This window comes from Carettochelys insculpta, chromosome 11 (assembly GCF_033958435.1).
Source record: "Carettochelys insculpta isolate YL-2023 chromosome 11, ASM3395843v1, whole genome shotgun sequence".
NCBI lineage: Eukaryota > Metazoa > Chordata > Testudines > Carettochelyidae > Carettochelys > Carettochelys insculpta.
In genome coordinates this window covers 21,748,834-21,768,780 of record NC_134147.1, presented here as the reverse complement: position 1 = coordinate 21,768,780, position 19,947 = coordinate 21,748,834, and the positions used below count along the sequence as shown (strand labels likewise).

Genomic DNA, 19,947 nt, shown 5'->3' with positions numbered 1-19,947 from the left:
CCACTCCAAACCTACATTGGGGCCAAAACAGGCCAAGTGACAATGGTAATATGTGTGAATGTTAAAGGTGAACTGGTAAGCCCCATCCTAAATGGATGAGGCTTATCAGTTAGGGTTAATGAGTACAGGCTAGAGCAGACCCTTGCCCCCTGAGGGCAGGGATTGATCTACCCCTACGGGGCAGGCGCTGGTGGGGGCATTCCAGCTGGCCCAAAGTAGCCCTGTCTGCAGCAGCCCTGGATAAGATGGGCAGCTGGGGAGGCAGCTGAAGCCCACTTTGGTTGGAGTGGTCCCTTGCAACAGATGAGCTGCTCTGGCACTCCAGTCTCCTGCAGATTGTGAGTGCTAAGACCAGACTGAAGGAACCCTCACCCACGACAGGGATTCTGCAGCCTGGCTGGAATACCCCATCTGCAGTGGCCTTGGGCATGCTGTGGGGCATGGCTTCTCCAGCCAAGCCAGAGTAGTCCCTGTCCACAGCAACCCTGGGCGCACTGTGGGTGGGGGTACTGTGGGTGGGGGTACTCTGGCTGGGCCAAAGCAGTCCTGGTTCCATTGTGCCATTGGCATTGGGCGCTCCTGCTCAGGCAGAGCAGCCCCTTTCTGTGGCGGGGAGCTGCCCTCCCAACCAAACCATTTAATCTGTTAAACCTCATATTTAACCAGTTAACCTATTAAACAGAATTTTACATCCCCAGCAATATGATCCTTTTGTAATTTTTACTTAAACTGCATAGTCGGGACCTAGTTTTATCTAATTTCTAAATGCTCCGTGCTCTGTGCCTTGTTATGGATGCAGTTTTTAGAAGACCCAGCCTTTGTTCTAAGTAATTTGAACTTTAATTGTTGTTTTCCTTTTTGTTTTCCCTTTATAGGACAGTGAGTGTGTAGCTTGATTTATTTTCCCTTTAGCCTTTATCACTTTGAGTGCCTTGCTGATATCCCTGTTACTTCTTTGGTGGTATAAATAACCCTTGGCTTTTTGGTTACTTTTAAAGTATTTAAAAGGCAGCCATTTTCAATTAGTAGCACACAAAATTAAAAACTTTGCCATATGGAAAATAAAAGCATTAGATGGTACGATATTTTCCATGTGTGTCACAGTTGAATGAAAACAGTTTACACTATAAATTGTAATTGATCACAGTTTATACTGTAAATTGTAATTGATCATGCCCTTCCTTTTTTATTAGCATAAATAACTTGTATTTTTAACATGATTATGTTTAATGGTAGCAAAGTAAATTTTACGTACCGGAAATCCCTTAAGATAATAACAAGTGTTATGACAAGCCAGTCATGCAGCATAATCTAGGTGGGCCTAGGCTTTCTTTTCTAGGGTTCTTTGATTTAAACAAGAAGACACATGTCATGTTCATTTTGTACAAGATATTTAATTAGCCTTAGAATATTTTATTCTTCAGTGATCATTCTTTGTAAAAAAATTTTATATACAAAAAAAATGAAGTTAATAGCACTCAGGTTCCAACTCAGAGTTACATAAACTAGATGTTTTTTTCCAAAGTATCAGGGTATACTTTGAAATTTCTGCCATTTACCTGTCACAACATCTGTCACATTGCCTGCAGGAAAAGTTTTTAAAAAATTAAAAATCTCATTTAATAGAACTATCAAGATTTGTATAGGTTTACTGACTAACAGTTCAGTCTTATTGTTGTAACCCTTCTGCTTCCTCCATCTCCCCACCCACCTTTTATTTCTTTGTGCAGTGTCTGAAATTTATATTGTAAATTCGTCTGAACAAATGCAGAATTTCCTCCAAAGTGCATTGCACAAGTATAAGCGATTAAAGGAATTTGTAATACTAATGATGTGTTTAGTTTGTCTAATTGGCTTGTTTTTATTTACAATAATAAATATATAGGCAAATTTATTAAATGTATACATGAGATCCTTTTAGATTGAATACAGCTTATGTCTTAAAACTGTTTGTGTCTTTTTGTTTACCACAAAAGGTCTGTTTAATGCAGAAAACTTTAAAGTTGTTGCACTGTCACCTTTGTGGCAGCAGTTAATTTCCTGTAAAAGTACATCTTGAGGTATAAAATAATGACAAATTTTTGTAAAACCTTCTTCAGTGTTACTAAAAATATGATAAGGTATATTTTACCAATCTGATCCTTCACGGTTAACTGGAAGCTGTGACAGTGAAGCATTGTTGGGAGCCCATGGTAACATTTTTGTCTACCAAGCATAGTCCTTCTGCTGCACATTTAATTTCAGTGTTCTTCTTTTTTATGTGAATCATGGATTCCTGAAACTGACTTTGTTCTTATGCTAACACCTACTTAAAATACTTCAAGACTGAGTGGTGAAAGTTGGTGTCATCCAACTAATTGAATATTTGGTATAAATTATTATATCCAAAAGGACCTGCGGGTGAGCTGTGTTGATGTACATTAATTTTTATATTTTATTACCTGATTTGCCATACAACTCTTAAGTACGCAGCAGCTGACAGATCTTGAAACTCTGCCATTGACAGCAGCTATTTTGCTGTCGATTGATTAACACACTATTATCTATTGAGTGATTGTCTTTTTGTTGAGCTTATGCTATTGTGTGTAGCCTAAGGCAGTATCCATTAATTAGCTCTGTGGCAGTGCAACAATACTTACAACCTGGATCCATATAATGGTTTTGTAATTAATTTACAGTTCATATGTTCCATGTGGGTGAGATGGCAAGCTTTAGAATTCGTGCACACATTGCGAAGTGCTGCTTTTGGTGTAAGCTTGAAAACTTGCCATTTACCAACATAAGTTAGTCCAGTAAAAGATGTTACCTTGCCCATCTTGACTTTGTGTTTCAGAAAGTATTCTTCTTTCTGTTTTCTTCTGAATGTTGTGAGCGTGCCTATGTCTGGGACAGGGAATGTGTTTATTTTTACGCCAACCCTCTGAATGTTTTTTCTACCTTTTTCTAGTCATTCCAGTCAACGCACAAACATCTGACAGTGGAAGAATTATTTGGAACCTCCTTGCCAAAGGAACAACCAGCAGCTTTGTATCACAGTCCAGACAAAATGGAAAAGTTGCAAGCTGACGCTGCAGGCAGAGAGCACAACTTACTCTTCCCTTTTTCACTTGAGCCATCAGCAGTGCCACACCAGCCATTGGGGAAACCAGAGAGTACAAGTGTCAAAACTAATGGCACTACCTCGAATCAGCAAGAGTGTGTAACACCCATGCTGATTGCTCCAGCTTCAGTTTTGCAGCCTGACATAAAAAGTGTTTCAAACTACACAGTTCAGTTAAGCCCTATTCTTAATTCAGCCTCGGCAACAGAAACTCCTTCTGCTCAGATACTTCCTGGTCTAAACTCTAACAGTAATATGATGCAAGTTACTCATCAAACTGCTAAACAGATATCCCCACTTATGAATCAGCAGCCATCTGATATCAATAATGTGTCACAAAATCTCATTGCTGGCCAAAACCAGTTCATAGCACCTTTGGTGGCTACTAATATAGCAAATGTTTCAAATACACCCCTTCCAAATGTTGACCTTCTCCAGAAACTCAGGTTGACCCCACAGCAGGACCAAATACAACAGTCTCTTAGTAAAACTACCATGACACCTAGTAGTTCATCCACAATCAGTCAACTTGCAACACCAGAAAGCTTCAAAGAATCCCACATCAAACCAGCATCACTGAGTAGCAAAATAATCACACCCCTCCAGGTAGTTTTGGATTTATATATGTTTGTATTTATTTTTTAAGATATTGCCAGGCAACAAATGTTTTTTCCTTTAACCTTGAGCTTCCTTAGAAGTTAGGTTTTAATACTAAGGGCTTGGTTGTAAGCATTAGATGTTTTGTTAAAATACTTTTTAGATGAGAAATCCACTCTCTTCTCCTTTCACATTAAAATGTTGGTATATAATAAAGTTTTTGTAACTGGCTTAGGTGGTAGCTTCCTCAGACCAATGTCAGTGTAGCTCTGTCACATAGTATCTAACTTTGAGACATGCACATCTTAGAGATTTTAGTTTTTTTGTTTTTATCACTTACCATTTGTCATGTTTCCAACTTAATTTAAAAGTATTCCTTCTGCAGAATTCTCTTCTGTGTTAATGGGGATTCTTAATTTTACATTGCCCTACTCACTAGGATACGTGGATAAGTTAGTGGCTTGCTAAATGGTGAAGATGTTATATTGGATTTCAGCTATTGATAGGTGAGAGTTGACAAGCAGAAAAAATCAGACAGTTAAACTCCATCAGTAGGCACTATTCTCTCTGGGTGCGTCTACACTTGCAGCCCTCTTTTGAAAGAGGGTATGCAAATGAAGTGCATATTTGTATATTTGGCACCTCATTTGCATATTCTTATTTTGAAAAAAGCTTCTTTCGAAAGAAGAAAACCAGTGTAGACGCTGCTCTTTCAAAAGTAAACCCGATCTTCAAAAGAATTCTTCTTTCCTTTATTTATTTATATAAAGGGAAGAAGGATTCTTTCGAAGATGGAGCTTACTTTTGAAAGAACAGCATCTACACTGGTTTTCTTCTTTTGAAAGAAGCTCTTTCAAAATAAGAATATGCAAATGAGGTGACAAATATGCACCTCATTTGCATTTTCGATTTCCCTCATTTGCATACCTCTTTCAAAAGAGGACGGCAACTGTAGACACATCCTCTGTGTCATTTTCAGCCATCATGAATGATGTTGCTATTTGCAGAAGAGAAGTAAATCAGGTTGCTATCACTATGGACAAGTAAACTGCAAGTAGTCCACCAATGTCTACTGTGAAAATGCTACTGAATGCTGATGGTGTGAATTCCTGATAAGAGGAATAAGAGCGTATTGTGAAAGCTTTCCTTCCAAAATAAGTCTGTTGTAGTGCTGCAGGAGTTGATAACAAGAAAGTTGAGTCAGGATTTTTTGAAGGTACAGAATTTAAAATTATTGACATGTCTTTGGTTTCCCTTTCTGTCATTTCTTCAAAGTCCTTCACCATCCTACTGTGGACTTAATTTCTTGCTTAGGAATCCATGGTAATGCCTGAGAGTCTATTGGTTGTTGAGTCAAAAGTGCAATAATAAGAGATTTATGTCTCAGGTAGACTACCTTGAGGTCACAGATGTTTGCTCTTTGTCTTACTTCCAGAATTTTCTTGCTAAACTTTCCTCCCCGCTCCCATCCCCACCCCCCCCCCCGCCCCGGGACTTCAGTTATGAGCCTTTTCTATGTATGGAGGCAGGTACTCAGATATAAATATAAGCACAAAAGTATTTGAGGAAACAGCTTGGAAGTGCCATGCAGTTGTGTGAATCTGTGGTTTGGTTTGGTTTTCTATTAGTTCTATTATAGTGAGTATTATTGCACACTGTTATCTAGTTTTCTGATCATGTTAATTAAATTGAACATGCCTTCTAAAAAGATGAATTTTCCTTCTACCTGCTTATAGAGTCGTCTTATGTTTTTAGCATTTATGTAGATTAAGCCAATATATGTACAGAACATTTATCTTGTTCTCTCGTTTCACTGTAGAGATGCAGTTCATAAAGATGTGATTATAAACGGAATAATTTTCAAACAGATCATGTTTCTAGTGGGGTCCTGTAGGGCCAAGAACCACTTTCTGAAGTTTTTAACATTTTTGTTCATGAACTGGAAGAAAACACAAAATCTTCATTGATAAGGGTTGTAGATGACACAAAAATTAGGGGAGAGATAGTGAGGAAGACAGGTAACTAAAACAGAGGTTTGACTCAAGATATTCTTCCTGAAATTCTAGGATGCTACACTATTCTCAGATTTCAATTATATATTGTGTTTTTTACATCTCCTCATAGGAAAACATGGAATATTTTTTTTCTGTGAACTTTATGTTCTTGGCTACTAAAATTTATTGAGCAGTTAACATTGTTGAGGTTCGTTTGGTATTGTTTTCCAGCGTGCCTTCTAATTTGGGTTACAAGGCTTAATTTTTTTAACCTCTACAGTCCCTGTCCTTGGAATTCTTTAACTATAGTTAAACAGCTGCTGATTCTGTAGTCTTCAAGTGTTCATTGAACTTGCCTTTACATATTTTGCTTCATTTATGAAATACATACATATATAAAAAGCTGCATAGATTTGAATACTATGTCTGTCTATTGTAGATATTGATTTATAATATCAAAGAAAATATATAATTTAGCTGGACAAAAAACAGAAGCTAACACTACTACAAATTGAGATGCTGATAATAATGTGTACCACACTTCCTTTAAAATTGCAGACCATACAGCAAAACAGAGAGCCAGAAGTATTTTCACAACCCACATCTTTGCCAAAAGCTAGCCATGTAAGTACAGTATATAAACTTTTCTCCAGCAAATATTTCTTATGTCAAATTCTTCTGTTTGTTTTGCAGAAGATATTTTCTTGTATTTTGAAGACTCAAATACAAGACAGTAGTCATTAATGTGCCCATTAGTCCTAAAAGTTTATAAAATGCTATTGTGATGAGGAAAGAGGCTGTATACTACAGTAAACTTTCATATGTGGCAGCCCTTGTGCTGGGAGGTAGCCAGATATTCAAATATTCTGGATAACAGAGAGGTACACCTAGCAATGCATAACACTAACACAAAACAAGATTAGAAATTAAGAAAGAAACAAAACTATATGCAGAGCACTTTATTTACCAGAAACATTAATGTTGTACACTGTAAACTTACACTGTGTTTGCTGTATTTATTTGTATTTACTTTCACTATACTGTGCTTATGGAAAACATAACTAAAATTTTCTTATGGTTTAAAATGCTGGTTATTTGAGAGTTCTGAGTGATAGAATGCTGAATATAAAAGAATTTACTGTAAAATGGCTTCTCTTTAGTGTGGGATCTATTCCTGGCATGCTAGCTGTGCAGCGCTGTGGGAGCATGAACTCTTCTGCTTTCTGAAGTTTGAACAGGAATAGCAAACTTACTGATGCATCTTTTATTCCTGGTGACGTTGACTCTCCATTCTCATGTTTGAACCAGTAACTGTTTTGAAAATCATTTTCATTGCAGATGCTAGTAATCAAGAAGCAAAGCAGAGAACTCAATATTTCCAAAATAATTTTTACTTCATGTTTATATTGTGGTATCACCAAAGGGCCTCAATCTATCCTGGAACGTAGGCACTGTGCAAATATGGGAAATGACCATCCATATCTGCAAATAGCTAACAATCTAAAAGACACGGCAGACATACCAAATGGACAAATAGATGTGGGAAAAAGGGTAGGACAGAATCCCCAGAAGTATTGTGCTCTACAGTTGTGAGCATAATTTGTAGCCAGTTAGTATCAGTAATCATTGTAATCACCACTTGCTCTTTTTATAGATTTAGTTTTCAGGTTGTTAGAATCACAAAGAATAATCTTTAAACATCTAGCTGAATGTAATACCAAAATGAACTTTGAGACGACAATCAGAAAATGATTCACCAAAAGCAAGATCATATCTTTTAAAATATACATGATCTCTATTGATACTTTAATTTATGTGTAAGTGAAATACATAATGAAATGCAGTCCTTACTGCTGGCCATCAGCAGCTGAACTGATTAGTGGCTTTACAAAAATCATGACTGGAAAGGCTTTAAAACACTATTCCTAAATCATGCCATTCTAATTTTTCTTGAATTATTATCAAAGCTGCATTACTAGCATGTCTATCTTTATTGTTCACAGTACAGTAGTCTGGAAATTGGCCAGTAGTCAAAGATCAGTTAAGCAGTGTGTCCACTGTAACAAATGTATTGCTTTTGACTTCAGAGACAATTTTGCTGTGCCGGTGGTGTGCTGCTGACTAAATGTGCAAGTTTGGTGTGCTGTGATGTTTTTAAATGAAATTTTACTGTGGTAAATTCAACACAGAAGGGGAAATCAGGCTTAAACCCTTTTGATATGACTCTAAGTAAATATCCAGGGTAGGTATTTTGCCCTGTTTCTTTTTATAATAGAAGATTTTGAATATCCAAATGACGCTTTACATTTGTCTGCATATAAAGTTGATTAGCATTTATGCCGAAGTGAGTCTTTGCTCATGAAAGCTTATGCTCCAAAATATCTGTTAGTCTACAAGAAGTCCACAGGACGACTTCTTGTTCTCAAAGATACAGACTAACACGGCTACCTCTCTGACATTTATTTATGTTATCTCAGTGGGTGTTTTATTCTTGTTTTCTTCTTTGGTAAAATTGGTGAGGGTGTCAAAATGAGCCCCATATATGTTGGTTATCCAGGAAGCCTAAGCAAAAGAAAGAGATCAGTGAATTCAATATAAAACTGAGGTGACCAGGTGTGTAAAGAGTAATCCTCTGGGAAAGTGAGCTTTCCCAACTGCTTCTTACAGATCTAGCCTTGTGGCCTCTTAAACTTCAGTAGAAGGAATTGTTATAGTGAGTTAATATAAAGAAAATTAATCCAAAGCTATGACTGTGTGCTTTCAAAGTGGAAAGAAAACTAACAGAGTGATTCATGGTTTATATAATAATAAAATAGTAAAATCAGATTAAAATTAATAGAATTGATTCCAAATTATTGTTTGATACTTTGGTTCAATATGCTGTGTTTCACTGCAAGGTGGGAAATAAATCCAGGGCTTCCATCTTCCAGGTGTAAGAGGAACAGAGCAGTTTGAGGAACACTTGGCTGAATAACATATCATATATCAAATATGTAACAGCCTTTTTGATTGTCTCCACAGGACTGGCCTTTTAAGTTACCTTGCTGATAGTCATAGCCCTGGTCTGCATTACAAATTTATGTCAATATAACTGTAACTAAGAAATGTGGAAAATTGACATTCCTGAGCAATGCAGTTACATCGACCAAGCTCCCAGAGTAGACGCGCTAGGGCAACAGTAGAAGCTCTCCTATCAGCGTAGGTAGCATCTTCCCTAAGCACGATAGTTGCATAGTTACAGCGCTCTTAGCATAGCTGAACTGTTAGTTCTTGCTACATAAAGTAAACCAGAGCAGAGTTAGGAACAAAAGAGGATAATGATTGTAGACTTGAGTCATGCCTACAAAGAGGATAAATCTGCATCTTGTTCAACCCTTAAAAGTTTTGTATTTGTAAAGCAAACTGATATGACTTAGCTAATTAAATTGCAAAGCACTACGTTTGAGCATTTAAAGCTTTAAAATTTTATTCTGGTATTTTGTGCCTTATATACAAAAGCCAGCTTGTTACAAGTATACATTTTTAAGGAACTTAGTATAATAATGGTCATCCCTGGGTTCCAGTGCCCTGCTAAATTCCCTCGAGTCCTTGATGTTCCTTATGCCTCTCCATCCTGTCATCTTTGAAATCATGTTATATATGGTTTTGGTTATATTAATTAGCTTTTATAAATTGTATATGGAAGATTTTTTTTCAGCTGTACAACTACCTGAAGTGCCACGTGTTTTTAAAAAATTATGATCAAAAGATGCAAAGCATAGTTAGATACATGCAGTGAGACTTCAAATGGAGCTATTTTAAATCCTCCAGATTCTTAATAAATTTAACCTGTTTATTTGACCTTAGTGAAAACGTGATCTGCATCCTAATCGAAAAGCAAAAACTTGGGACGCTTTTCTCATTACTGTTGTAGTTTGAAATGACACCGCCTTGTCTATAAAGCCAGTAAAGGCTCTTCTGTAATCTACAGATAGACGCATTAGTCTTCACAAATAGATATTTGTTCAGTGATATTTTAAAAGACTCTAAATTTCTGTTTAGATAACAGAGAGATAGCTGTGCTAGTCTATATACTAACACAACAAAAAAGCAGTCCAGTAGCACTTTAAAGACTCACAAAATAATTTATTAGGTGATGAGCTTTCGTGGGACAGACCCACTTCTTCAGATCATAGCCATACCAGAACAGACTCAATATTGAAGGCACAGAGAACCAAAAATAGTAATCAAGTTGACAAATCAGAAAAATATTATCAAGGTGAGCAAGTCAGAGAGTAGAGGGGCAGAAGGGTGAGGGGGAATCAAGAATTAGGTAGAGCCAAATATGCATGAGAACCCCTATGATGACCTAGAGGAATTTTCACAACAGTTTGGAAATACAGGCTGCTGAACTCTTGTATATTCAAATTCACCACATTAACACATGGTTTGAGCCGGGATGGGAATTTTCTGGGTCATTATAGGGGCTCTTATGCATATGTGTCTTTATCTAATTCTTGACTCCTCCCCCACTATTTCTGCCCCTCTACTCTCTGTTTTGCTCACCTTGATAATAATTTTCTGATTTCTCAATCTTGATTACTATTTTTGGTTCTCTGTGCCTTAAATATTGAGTCTGATCTGAAGAAGTGGGTCTGTCCCACCAAAGCTCATCACCTAATAAATTATTTTGTTAGTCTTTAAAGTGCTACTGGACTGCTTTTTTTTATTTATTTACATAACGTACAGAATAGCAGTGATTAATTCATCTAGGTTCTTTTAAAGACACTTATATCCACAGTACGAGTGCCTGATTATTTCATTTTCTTCTACAGGTTGCACCACCTCAGTTTGTTACAGCCACAACCACAGTAAATCCTTCAATCCTCTTGTCTCCTAGTGTTTTCCAACAGTCAGCTACAAAATCTACTGAAATGGAGAATAAAGCCAGCTCGTCTTCTCCTCTAACGCTTGGAGCAACAGAAATTCAGACAATACCTCCCACTGTTCTCAGTCGGTCTCAGCTCCAGGAAACATTAATACATCTAATAAAGGTACTGTCAGTATCAGATTAAAGTTCTCTGTTTTTTTTTCTAAATACAGAGGCAAGTGATGAGACTCTGTGCACTTGCAACTCTCACTGCATTCTCAGCACTCTTGGGAGTTTAATGAGTCCATGTAAGACCCATGTGTAGAAGATGGTCTCTTGACTCCAGATGCCTTCCTTCCCAGAAGAGCACAATTTACATCCTCTCTAGGATCCAGGTTTAGTGATAAGGTGGGGAACAGCTGAGATAAGGCTGTGAGGGGCATTTATTGGGCCTCTTCCTTCTCCAGCCACACACATTTTGTAAAAATCTGCAGAAAAGTTAATGCAGCATCAGAATGCATTAATCTTTCTGTGGAGCCACTTCTGTGGCTTAGCTCTTACAGGGAGTTCCAAGGGTGGACTTGAGGCCTCCAGTCATTGGCAGCACAGCTTCAATTGATCTGCACTGAGCAGAAAGGCACTTCAGGGGCTTGTGTAGGGACCTCTGTATTGACTGCTGTAGACTCTCGTAAATCTCATGGGATCTGCAGAATTTGTGGGTAAAGATAAAAGTTTCTGAGGGCCTGTTCCATTATGCAGGTTTTTAAGCTGGAAGGGATGGTCTGATACAGCATTTTGTCCAAAAGAATTTAAAAAATATGTACAATATATTTCTCTAATAGCTCAACCTGAAATTAACTTGAGCATTCAGTTTTTATTTAACAAAATATTCCAGTTACATATGAGTTTTCTTTGTTCCTTTTTTGGGGTGTGAGCGCACTTTGAAATGGAAATTGCAAGCATTCTGATGAATGAATTAGGATGTTTTAATCAGCATATTTTAATTCTTCAAATAATATTTGTGCTGCACTGCTGTTTTGCAGCTTTCCGTACGTAGGGTGGGTCTACACTTAAAAGACTGTAGAAACACTGCTGCACTGATGCGGCTGCACCACTGTAACACTTCAGTGAAGACATTACTACACCAATGGGAGGGCATCTCCTGTCGGCCTAGTCAATCCGTTTCCATGAGATGCGGTGGCTGCGTTGACGGGAGAAGTCCTTTCATCATCATACCATTGTCTATGCTGGCGGCAAGGTCAGTACAACTACCTTGCTCCGCGATGTGAATCTTTCCCTGCTCTGAGTGATTTAGTTATACCAATATAATGCAGACCTGGTCTGTATTACAAACTTATGTAGATATAAATTTGGACACCTTCAGGAGAGCTTAAATACAGAACTGTCCCTTTTAAAAACAGGATATCTGGTCACCAGATTTTGCAAGATCTGCTGCTTTAGTTGCAGGCCCTGCAGCTGCAAAAAAAAAAACAAAACAAAAAAACAACTTACTGACCCAAGAAAAACAGGAAAAACCTGCAAACTGATTTCAACTGCCACTCTTCTTTATTATTATTTTTCATCAGTCAGATTCCACTGTTTTTTGCCTGTTATCTTGAGCACGCTATTTGTGTTTTTCCAGTTCCAGAGGGGAAATGATTTTTGATGTCCAGTAGGTATATGCTGTATTTATGCAGGAACTTGAATGCCTTCAAAATTGCCCTCCCCAGCAGTGGGAGATAGCTATAAGTATGACCACAGTAGAATACACTCATTCCTCACTATATGAGCATAATTGGTTTCCAAATTTCTGCTCGTAGGTGAAAATTCGTAAGAGTGACACTAAATTCCTATTAAAATACATGTGAAAGTCTCCAATTTCTTCCAAGTGCTTGTAACGGGATATAAACCAATTGAGTTTAGGTACTTTTCTGATGTATTTGAATAGTTTGGCACCAGAAATAGGATGTAGCGTATGTAAAGCAGGGATTCCCAGCCTATGGGTTGGGATCCAAATATGGGTCACCATTAGATTGTTAAGGTTCGTCAGCTGGGCAGTTCTGAGCTGCTAGCTGTTAAAGAAGCCATTTGCAGTTTCTTAACACTGCTGCCTCTGGCAGATATCGATCATTAGAGATAGCAATTACTTTATGCCTAGGTGCTGAAAGCTTAACACTTGAGTTAACTGGCTTTAACGACTGTTACCTACTGGGAGCAGAAGGGCTCAGGGAGCCACCTAACCTAGCATCCCCAGTGGCGGGGCTGTGGAAGGAGGAGGAGTATCTAAGGCAGGGACTGTTTAGGGATGTGAGGGGGGGTGTCTAAGACTGGGGGAATTTTGGGGCTGCAGGGGGTTCTAAGGCTGGGGGGGGCAGTTTGGGGCTGCTGTGGGGGTGCAACCGTGGGTCTCCCCATTCCCTGGCCAGGAACCCCACAGCTTGCTCATATTAGCAGGGGAAGTTCACCCATTTAGTGAACATAGGTGGGTATACGTATCCCTCGTTTTAGCGAGTACTCGTAAGTCAAGTACTCATTAAATGAGGGATGGGTGGATACAGGTGTGAAATGCAAGAAATGCTGAGGGAGAAGAATATTCATCTTCATGCTGATTGCTGGGTGTCTGTAGTATGCTTTACCAGTATATTTCATATGAAGGGTTAGAACCAAAGAAAACTAGAATAGCTCTAAATATTGCGTATAATTGAGCACAGTTTCCCAGGAATATACTGATATCGGATTTTGGACCCAGAAACACACTATGCATTGTTTTCCAAACTAGTCTTAGATTTGTAAGGAATTGCAGAAACTCTTTTCATATGGCACTGGGTAAAGATGGATTTGGGTGTCAGTGCTTCTCAGAAATGCACAAAGAGTGAAATTATCTACCCTCCTTTGAAGCTCAGATAATGGGACTTGATGTGGTTCAAGTGAGCAGGAGTTTTGGGGCACAGTGAAATTAATACCTTACTACCAGGGCCAGGACTGTAGAGCACATTGTCTTCCACCTACTAATAGTAGTTGCATGAGCTGGAATGGTGGTTTTTGTCTCTGAGTGCTACATACGCTGGATGCTAGGACAACCTGAAATGTGTAATCGTGTATCTTACCATCCTGGCCCCGTCTTACACTCCCCTGATCTATGTGGTTCCTGTTGAGCAGTGCCTTCATGCAGCCAGTCCTCTGTATATTCCCCACTCTGAAGAGAGACAAGCCCCATCTTGGGGCTTACATTTTGCATATTAGGTAGGAAAAATCAGTATGTAAGTGAAAGTTTTTAGCTAATGCTCTGCATGTGGTCTTTTTCTCCTCTTGCAGAATGATTCCAGTTTTCTCAGTACTCTTCATGAAGTCTACTTGAAAGTCCTGACCAAGAATACAGACATCAAGCTATAATTGAAGTTAATTCAGTTCAACTCACAATGCTTCTGAAACAATTATGCCTCATCTAGAAAGCTGTAATATTTTTTTAAAAAGAATATTTAGTTTTCAGTGTCTTGAATTTTGAACTTGTTGAGAGAGACTATTCCTTAAAAGTAATGTTCTCAGAAGTGATCTAGGTTTCACTGTGATCACCACCAGCAAATCTTTGTTTCTAAGTGAAATTTGTTTAGGTGCATATGAGCTTTCATTAGCATTAACTGAACCTACAAATATTTTCCCTTTTATGTCTAGCTGTCTTCAGTACTGAAGAGTTAACGGGAGCAGTGCCATTTTTAAACTATCAGTTGTACAGTACACTACACAGATCAGAACAAAACTTGGTTGGAATATCCAGTTCTTGTAAGGGCTTTGTAGAGCTGGGGAGGCTCATTTATCCTAACAAGCTGGTTGGTTGGTGGAAGATGGGCATTCAGGAAAAGGTATTGCACTGAGGCCTGGAGCTGCAGGTCCTTAGACCTACATGCTTGAGGTAGGAGTTAAAAATACTTTTGACCATTTATTTCCAGTAAACAGCCTCTACACAATACATGTCCATATTTTGAGAAGATCCATTAGTTTTTGGGTTTTGCATCTTTGGTGGCAAACACATGTTCAATGGAATGTGTTCGGTTTCTCTAAATAGACAAAATCCAAAGTGTGTTCCATCCTAGGATAGGCAGTCTTGTTAATTAAGTAACAGCTTGATTTTCTAAATTTTTAAAATTAGATCTGAGGCGGAACACTGCCCTACCTATTATTTTCCATTCCGTAGGGCTCTCTGTGATATTTTCGGTATGTTGATTCTGTTCACCTAAGGATGGTCCAATGCTAGAATTGACTTTTCATGTCATCTCACTTGTGTTGGCACTATTGTATTTAAAACTATATAGACAGAGGACTATTGCAAACTGGCCCTTGCCTACGTTTTTTTTTCATATTACATAGTACAGAGTTGCATTTAGTTGAAAAGTGAATACTTCTTACATATGGTTTACCATTTCAGTATTTACCAGTGTAAGAATCAGACTTGTTCATGTTTCCCCATTTGAAGTTAAAAAAGAATCTCTCTTTATATTTTGCTATGCTGCTATTAGTCTATCAGTGACTTATATTTATTTCTATATGGCATGCAAAGGTACTTAGTAATACTTTAAAGTAGGTCTGAATTGATTTCAGCAATAGTAATTTTAGGGGGTGCTTGTTGAGTAGAGAGGTCTTGATATATTTGGTAAAGGATAATTTATAGTATATTTAACCAGGTAGGATGCTTTGCTTAGTTTTTCCAAGCACTATTGCATTGAAGAACAAACAAATTTTGTTTGGCTGAAAAAAAAAAAAGTAGAATATCGTAGTGATTAGTTGTAATAGCGGCATAGTCAAGGGTGCAGGGTCATTTCGATGGAAATGATTGACTAAGCTTTAATTGTGACTCAATCACAAATCAGTGTGTTTCTTATAACAAAATGTGTACATTTCTCATATGTCTAATATTTTAGTTTGAACTTTGTTTAGTAATAGAAAAGAATTTTCTTTAGCCAAATCTGCCTTCTGAATAGTTTTGCAATCTTTGAACTTAGTGTTTGCAATTAAAAATATTTAGTAGTTTTATGGTAGTGTGCAGAATTCAGGGAAATGGCCTAACAATCATGTGCATTTACCAAGAAATATATAAGCATTAATGGTAGCATTTGAATTCAGCAGCAAGACTTGCTGGACCTTGTAAGGAAGAAAGAGACCTTCCAGTACACATACCAGAATTATAATACTAGGGTGCATAAAGCAATGTGATTTTGAGTACTTTATTTAAATCCATACACCTAATACAAAGAAAACTTATGAGGACCTTTTTGCAGGAGAGAAAAAAAACAGGAAAAATGTCAAATGAGAGAATAGTGCTCTTGGATATAGTCCTAGTGGACAATAACCAAGACCCTCAACAGATATTTCTCTGAGATCTCTGATAGCAAAGACTGAAGCAGAACATTCTTGACTTTTTTTGGCATTTCATCTAGCTTGGAAAGGAGGGTGGAAGGACGAGTTTCCAAATACAGAAATAAGGAAAGGAACAACTGAGATGATACCAATTAAAAACATTTGTGTTAACTTTCAGTTAAATACAGTTGCATCCTTAAAATGTCATATCCAAAGATTTATAGAAATAATGGGACACTAAGGATTTCCTCATATGGCTTATCCTTTCATTTTTAAGTCTGTCATGAACGGTTGACTTTCAAGGGAATGTTGTTGGAAGTAGAAACAATATTACAGTGGTTTGATTTTGACCTATACCCCAAACATTTTACATTTTCACTTCACATACTTGTGTTATAACTGTTCAGGAACCTCAACAAGATATTGGTAGATCCAAGTTCTCTTAATTTTTAAATTATACTAGCCTAGAAAAGTTTTTTCTTCTCAGCTTACATAATGAATTTAAGTCGAAGTGATTGAGCAAGCTTTCTAATGTGTGCAACTGATTTCTATTCACATTGAATTCTTACCCACATTTACTCCACCTCGTGTATGTATAAACAGATGCACACAAGGAGAACAAGCATCTCCTGTAATATATTGCACTGTTGCACTATGACAAAATGTGACAGATAAAAACCTCTTTAAGGAAGAACTGCACTGTAAAACAGTAGCCCTGCTGCAGAATAAAACTGGAGATGTTTTATGATGTGGAAATTGTTTGACAGCTTTAATCTGGTTAGTTTGAACTTTTTGTACTCTGAAATTGTCAAGTCGATATTATTGTTTCCGGTTAGCTGCATATACTGATTGCTCATGGATAGCTAGTTACCATGGGTCATAACGGCAACTTAGCATCGTTTAAAGTGACTTGGTAAAACAGTTACTTAATGTGATTGTACCAATTACCTTAGAGTGAAAACAATATTCCCAAAATTATCCATCTAAGCACACGTTTTCTGTGGTCAATGTTAAATCACTTTAAAAAGTAATCTACTCGAAAATGGTTTTAAGATTTACAGATTCATAATTAGTCACAGAATTAAAATTGTTTCTTGGTTTTGTAGCTTTACATTAATATTTCCAAGTTGTAGGAAAGATGCCTAGCATCTATTTAATTTGAAAGCAGCATATGTTGTGAAAGTAGAGAACATTTGCAAAAGGACTGAGGCACAGTTTGAAATTGCAAGAGCTATTATTATTATTATTTTCATATAAAAATATTTGACTTGTCAAGTATGGATTTTTAACATGTTGGAACATTTATTGCTGGACATGTTTCATTTTGCCTACATTTTGTTTTGCTTCATTTTGGTACATTGCTGGAACCTATAATGCCCTATCTAGTCAAGTATATAATTACTGGGAAACTTCCAAAAGAGACTGATTATTTTGGAATGTTATCTTTAACAGTGTGTGAAAAATCAGCCATTTTTTCCAGCTCTTTGAATTCCTTCTTGCTTACAGCATATCTTTACAGGAGGAATATGTGCAATATATTTCACCTCAGTTTAGTCTGACATTGTAAAAATGTTAAGATGCAATATCTTCCTTCCACTTTAAATTGGGGGAAAATGCAATATATTTCCCTGGTGGTCTATTTTTGATCTATTGTTTATGGGTACATTGGTGAGGCGAAGTTAAAATGTAAAGTGAGCTTTTTAAAATGTCTGAATTTTCTTTTTTCTTTTTCTATTTTTGTGGGTTTTTTGTTTGTTTGCTTGTTTACCACTTTTGGCTTCACTGGTTGTTATTTACTTGCATGTTCTTGCAGTATGAAGATGCTCAAGGCCTTGGGATTTTTAGTAATGATTTCTGGACACATAGTATGCAAACAGATTGTTTTTTTAGCATCAGTAAATGTAGATACTGCATCACTAATATTATGGTATGATATGACTTCTTTATACCGTCTATGTATGTTTGCAAATATTAAGTTATTGCATAAATGTTTAAAATTAGCATTTTTCATCCAGAATTTTCTATGTTTGCAAATATATTTTTGTAATAAAATTTGAAAAACAAATATTTCCACACCTCTTAGTCTTTGGGTGTTTTCTTTCATTTGTAGAAGTAAAAATTAGCTGAGTATAAACTCAAAAGTTTCATTTGGGTCATCTATCCTGGTACCTTAAATGTTAGATTTTGAAAGCCAACCGATCTTCCTATTCTGAGAAATAAATCTGTAGTATCTGCATTGCTGATACTACTGCAATTGCTTCTGTTGCCTTCCATCCTAATACATAATTATTGTTAATACCCTTCCCATCCATTCTGGAACATGTGTGATACTTAATAAAACAAATATTTATCTGAAATAGTTTAGATGTAGACTTGGTGGTGGTCTGCATTTGTTCCAGCAACTGTTACTCTATACTAGCAATTCTCAAACCATTTGAATGGAGTCATCAAAGCTGTTTTGGACTTGATTGGGCCCACGGCTGAAGACCCAGGACCCCCTGCCTGGGGCTGCAGACCCTGAGCTTCATCTTTGGCTCCCCTGCCCAGAGCAGTGGGGCTCAGGCTTGGGCCCCTTCCTTTAGGGCAGTGGGACTCAGGTGGCCTCAGGGTTCAGTCCCTCCACTGAGGATTGTGAAGTAATTTTGTTGTTAGAAGGGGGTCATGGTGCAATGAAGTTTGAGAACCCCTGCTCTGTTCTAATTGGTTTTGGTAATGCTGTTCTATTACTGGTTTTGCTGCCCAAATCACTTGTGCGTTTGGGGCATCTTCACTTTTTTGTAACAAAATCATGTGGCACAATTTCACCATAACACTAGCTCTTCTGTGTTATGAATATTTGCAGCTGCAGTGAAATATAAACTTACAAAATTCTTCACATATTCCTTAGAAACATTATGTAAGTGTCTTAATCTAAATCAGATGGGGAAAATGAGACAGACAAGGGGACAGATTCAGAAGTTATATGTCAGATGTAATAAGCTAGATGCCCTTGCATTAAATTCCCATAAATTTAGTCTGTCTTGGATGTACTTCTTATACCCAGTTTCCCAACTACTTAACAAATCTAAGTAAGTCTAAGACTGGCCACCAATCAGTAGATCAGAATCTACTGGTAGGTCTTGGGGCCTCTGACAGGTGATCCTGACTAGTTTGACCAGAGGGCTATCAGGTATCAGTACTTCAGCTGCCCCTTCCCCAGTGCTGTGCTTTTCCTGCTCTTCTTCCTCTTCAGGAGCCACTCCTGGACATGCTGGCTGCTTCTGGAAGTGGTACAGGGCCAGGGCAAGGCTAAGCCTGCATTAGTCCCACTGACTCATTGCTTGGGAGCCACCTCAGATAAGCAGTACCCAGCTGGAACCTGCATCCTGAACTTCTAACCGCCTCGACCCCTGGAGTGTATCTGAGCCCAGATTCTCATCTCAATTATGCAAGTTGTTGTGCACTGCGAAACTCATGCACTGGTGCAAAGATTCATTGACTTCAACCTTGGATAGGCCAAAAATAGGGCCTAAGCAGGTTAACTATGCAACAAATGCAATAAATAAAGGGGCAATTGGGGAGATGAAAACTCTCTCCAAATATTGAACAGCAATTTAGGGTTACCACATTTGACCTTTCAAAGAAGGACACCCCTGAGATGGAGTGTTATCAGTATCTACCAATTCATGCTGTATTAATATACTAGATATAGTATAACACATTAATACAAAGTGAGTTGGTAGATACTGATACAACTCCCAAAAGCTCTCCCCTCCTGCAGCTCTTTCCGAAAGGAATAATAATAATCCCAAAGTCTGTTACGTTGTAAAAAAGAAACTGTTTCCAGAAAAACATTTTGTGAAATCTGAACCTCACTGAAGTCAGTGTCATGCTCCCTTTTACTTGCGTGAGGCCCCCCTTGTAGTTTTGCAGAATATGACAATGTAAATGAGAAGTCTGTTTTATTATTTATTAGTAGTATAGCAGGTATAGCTTAAGAGCCCTGGTCATAAACCAGGACATCCTTGTGCTAGGTATTGTACAAACACTGGACAACAGAGTCTTAATTTGGCTGT

General features: G+C 37.6%; 1 protein-coding gene across 5 annotated transcripts in view; it reads left to right on the top strand.

The window, feature by feature from the left end:
- DCP1A (decapping mRNA 1A) overlaps positions 1-17,961 on the top strand; it is a 55,282-nt gene extending 37,321 nt beyond the window's left edge. The window contains exons 7-11 of one of the 5 annotated variants that reach the window (XM_075006077.1): positions 2,948-3,706; positions 6,250-6,315; positions 10,506-10,724; positions 11,584-11,798; positions 13,856-17,961. In XM_075006077.1, coding sequence (XP_074862178.1) covers positions 2,948-3,706; positions 6,250-6,315; positions 10,506-10,724; positions 11,584-11,798; positions 13,856-13,898 — 1,302 coding nt within the window. In that variant the 3' untranslated portion in view covers positions 13,899-17,961. Of the gene's footprint in view, positions 1-2,947; positions 3,707-6,249; positions 6,316-6,851; positions 6,965-10,505; positions 10,725-11,583; positions 11,799-13,855 lie in introns of those variants that run through there. The other 4 variants (XR_012647039.1, XR_012647040.1, XM_075006079.1 and 1 more) reach the window with 4 other exon arrangements.
- Positions 17,962-19,947: the final 1,986 nt, after the last annotated feature.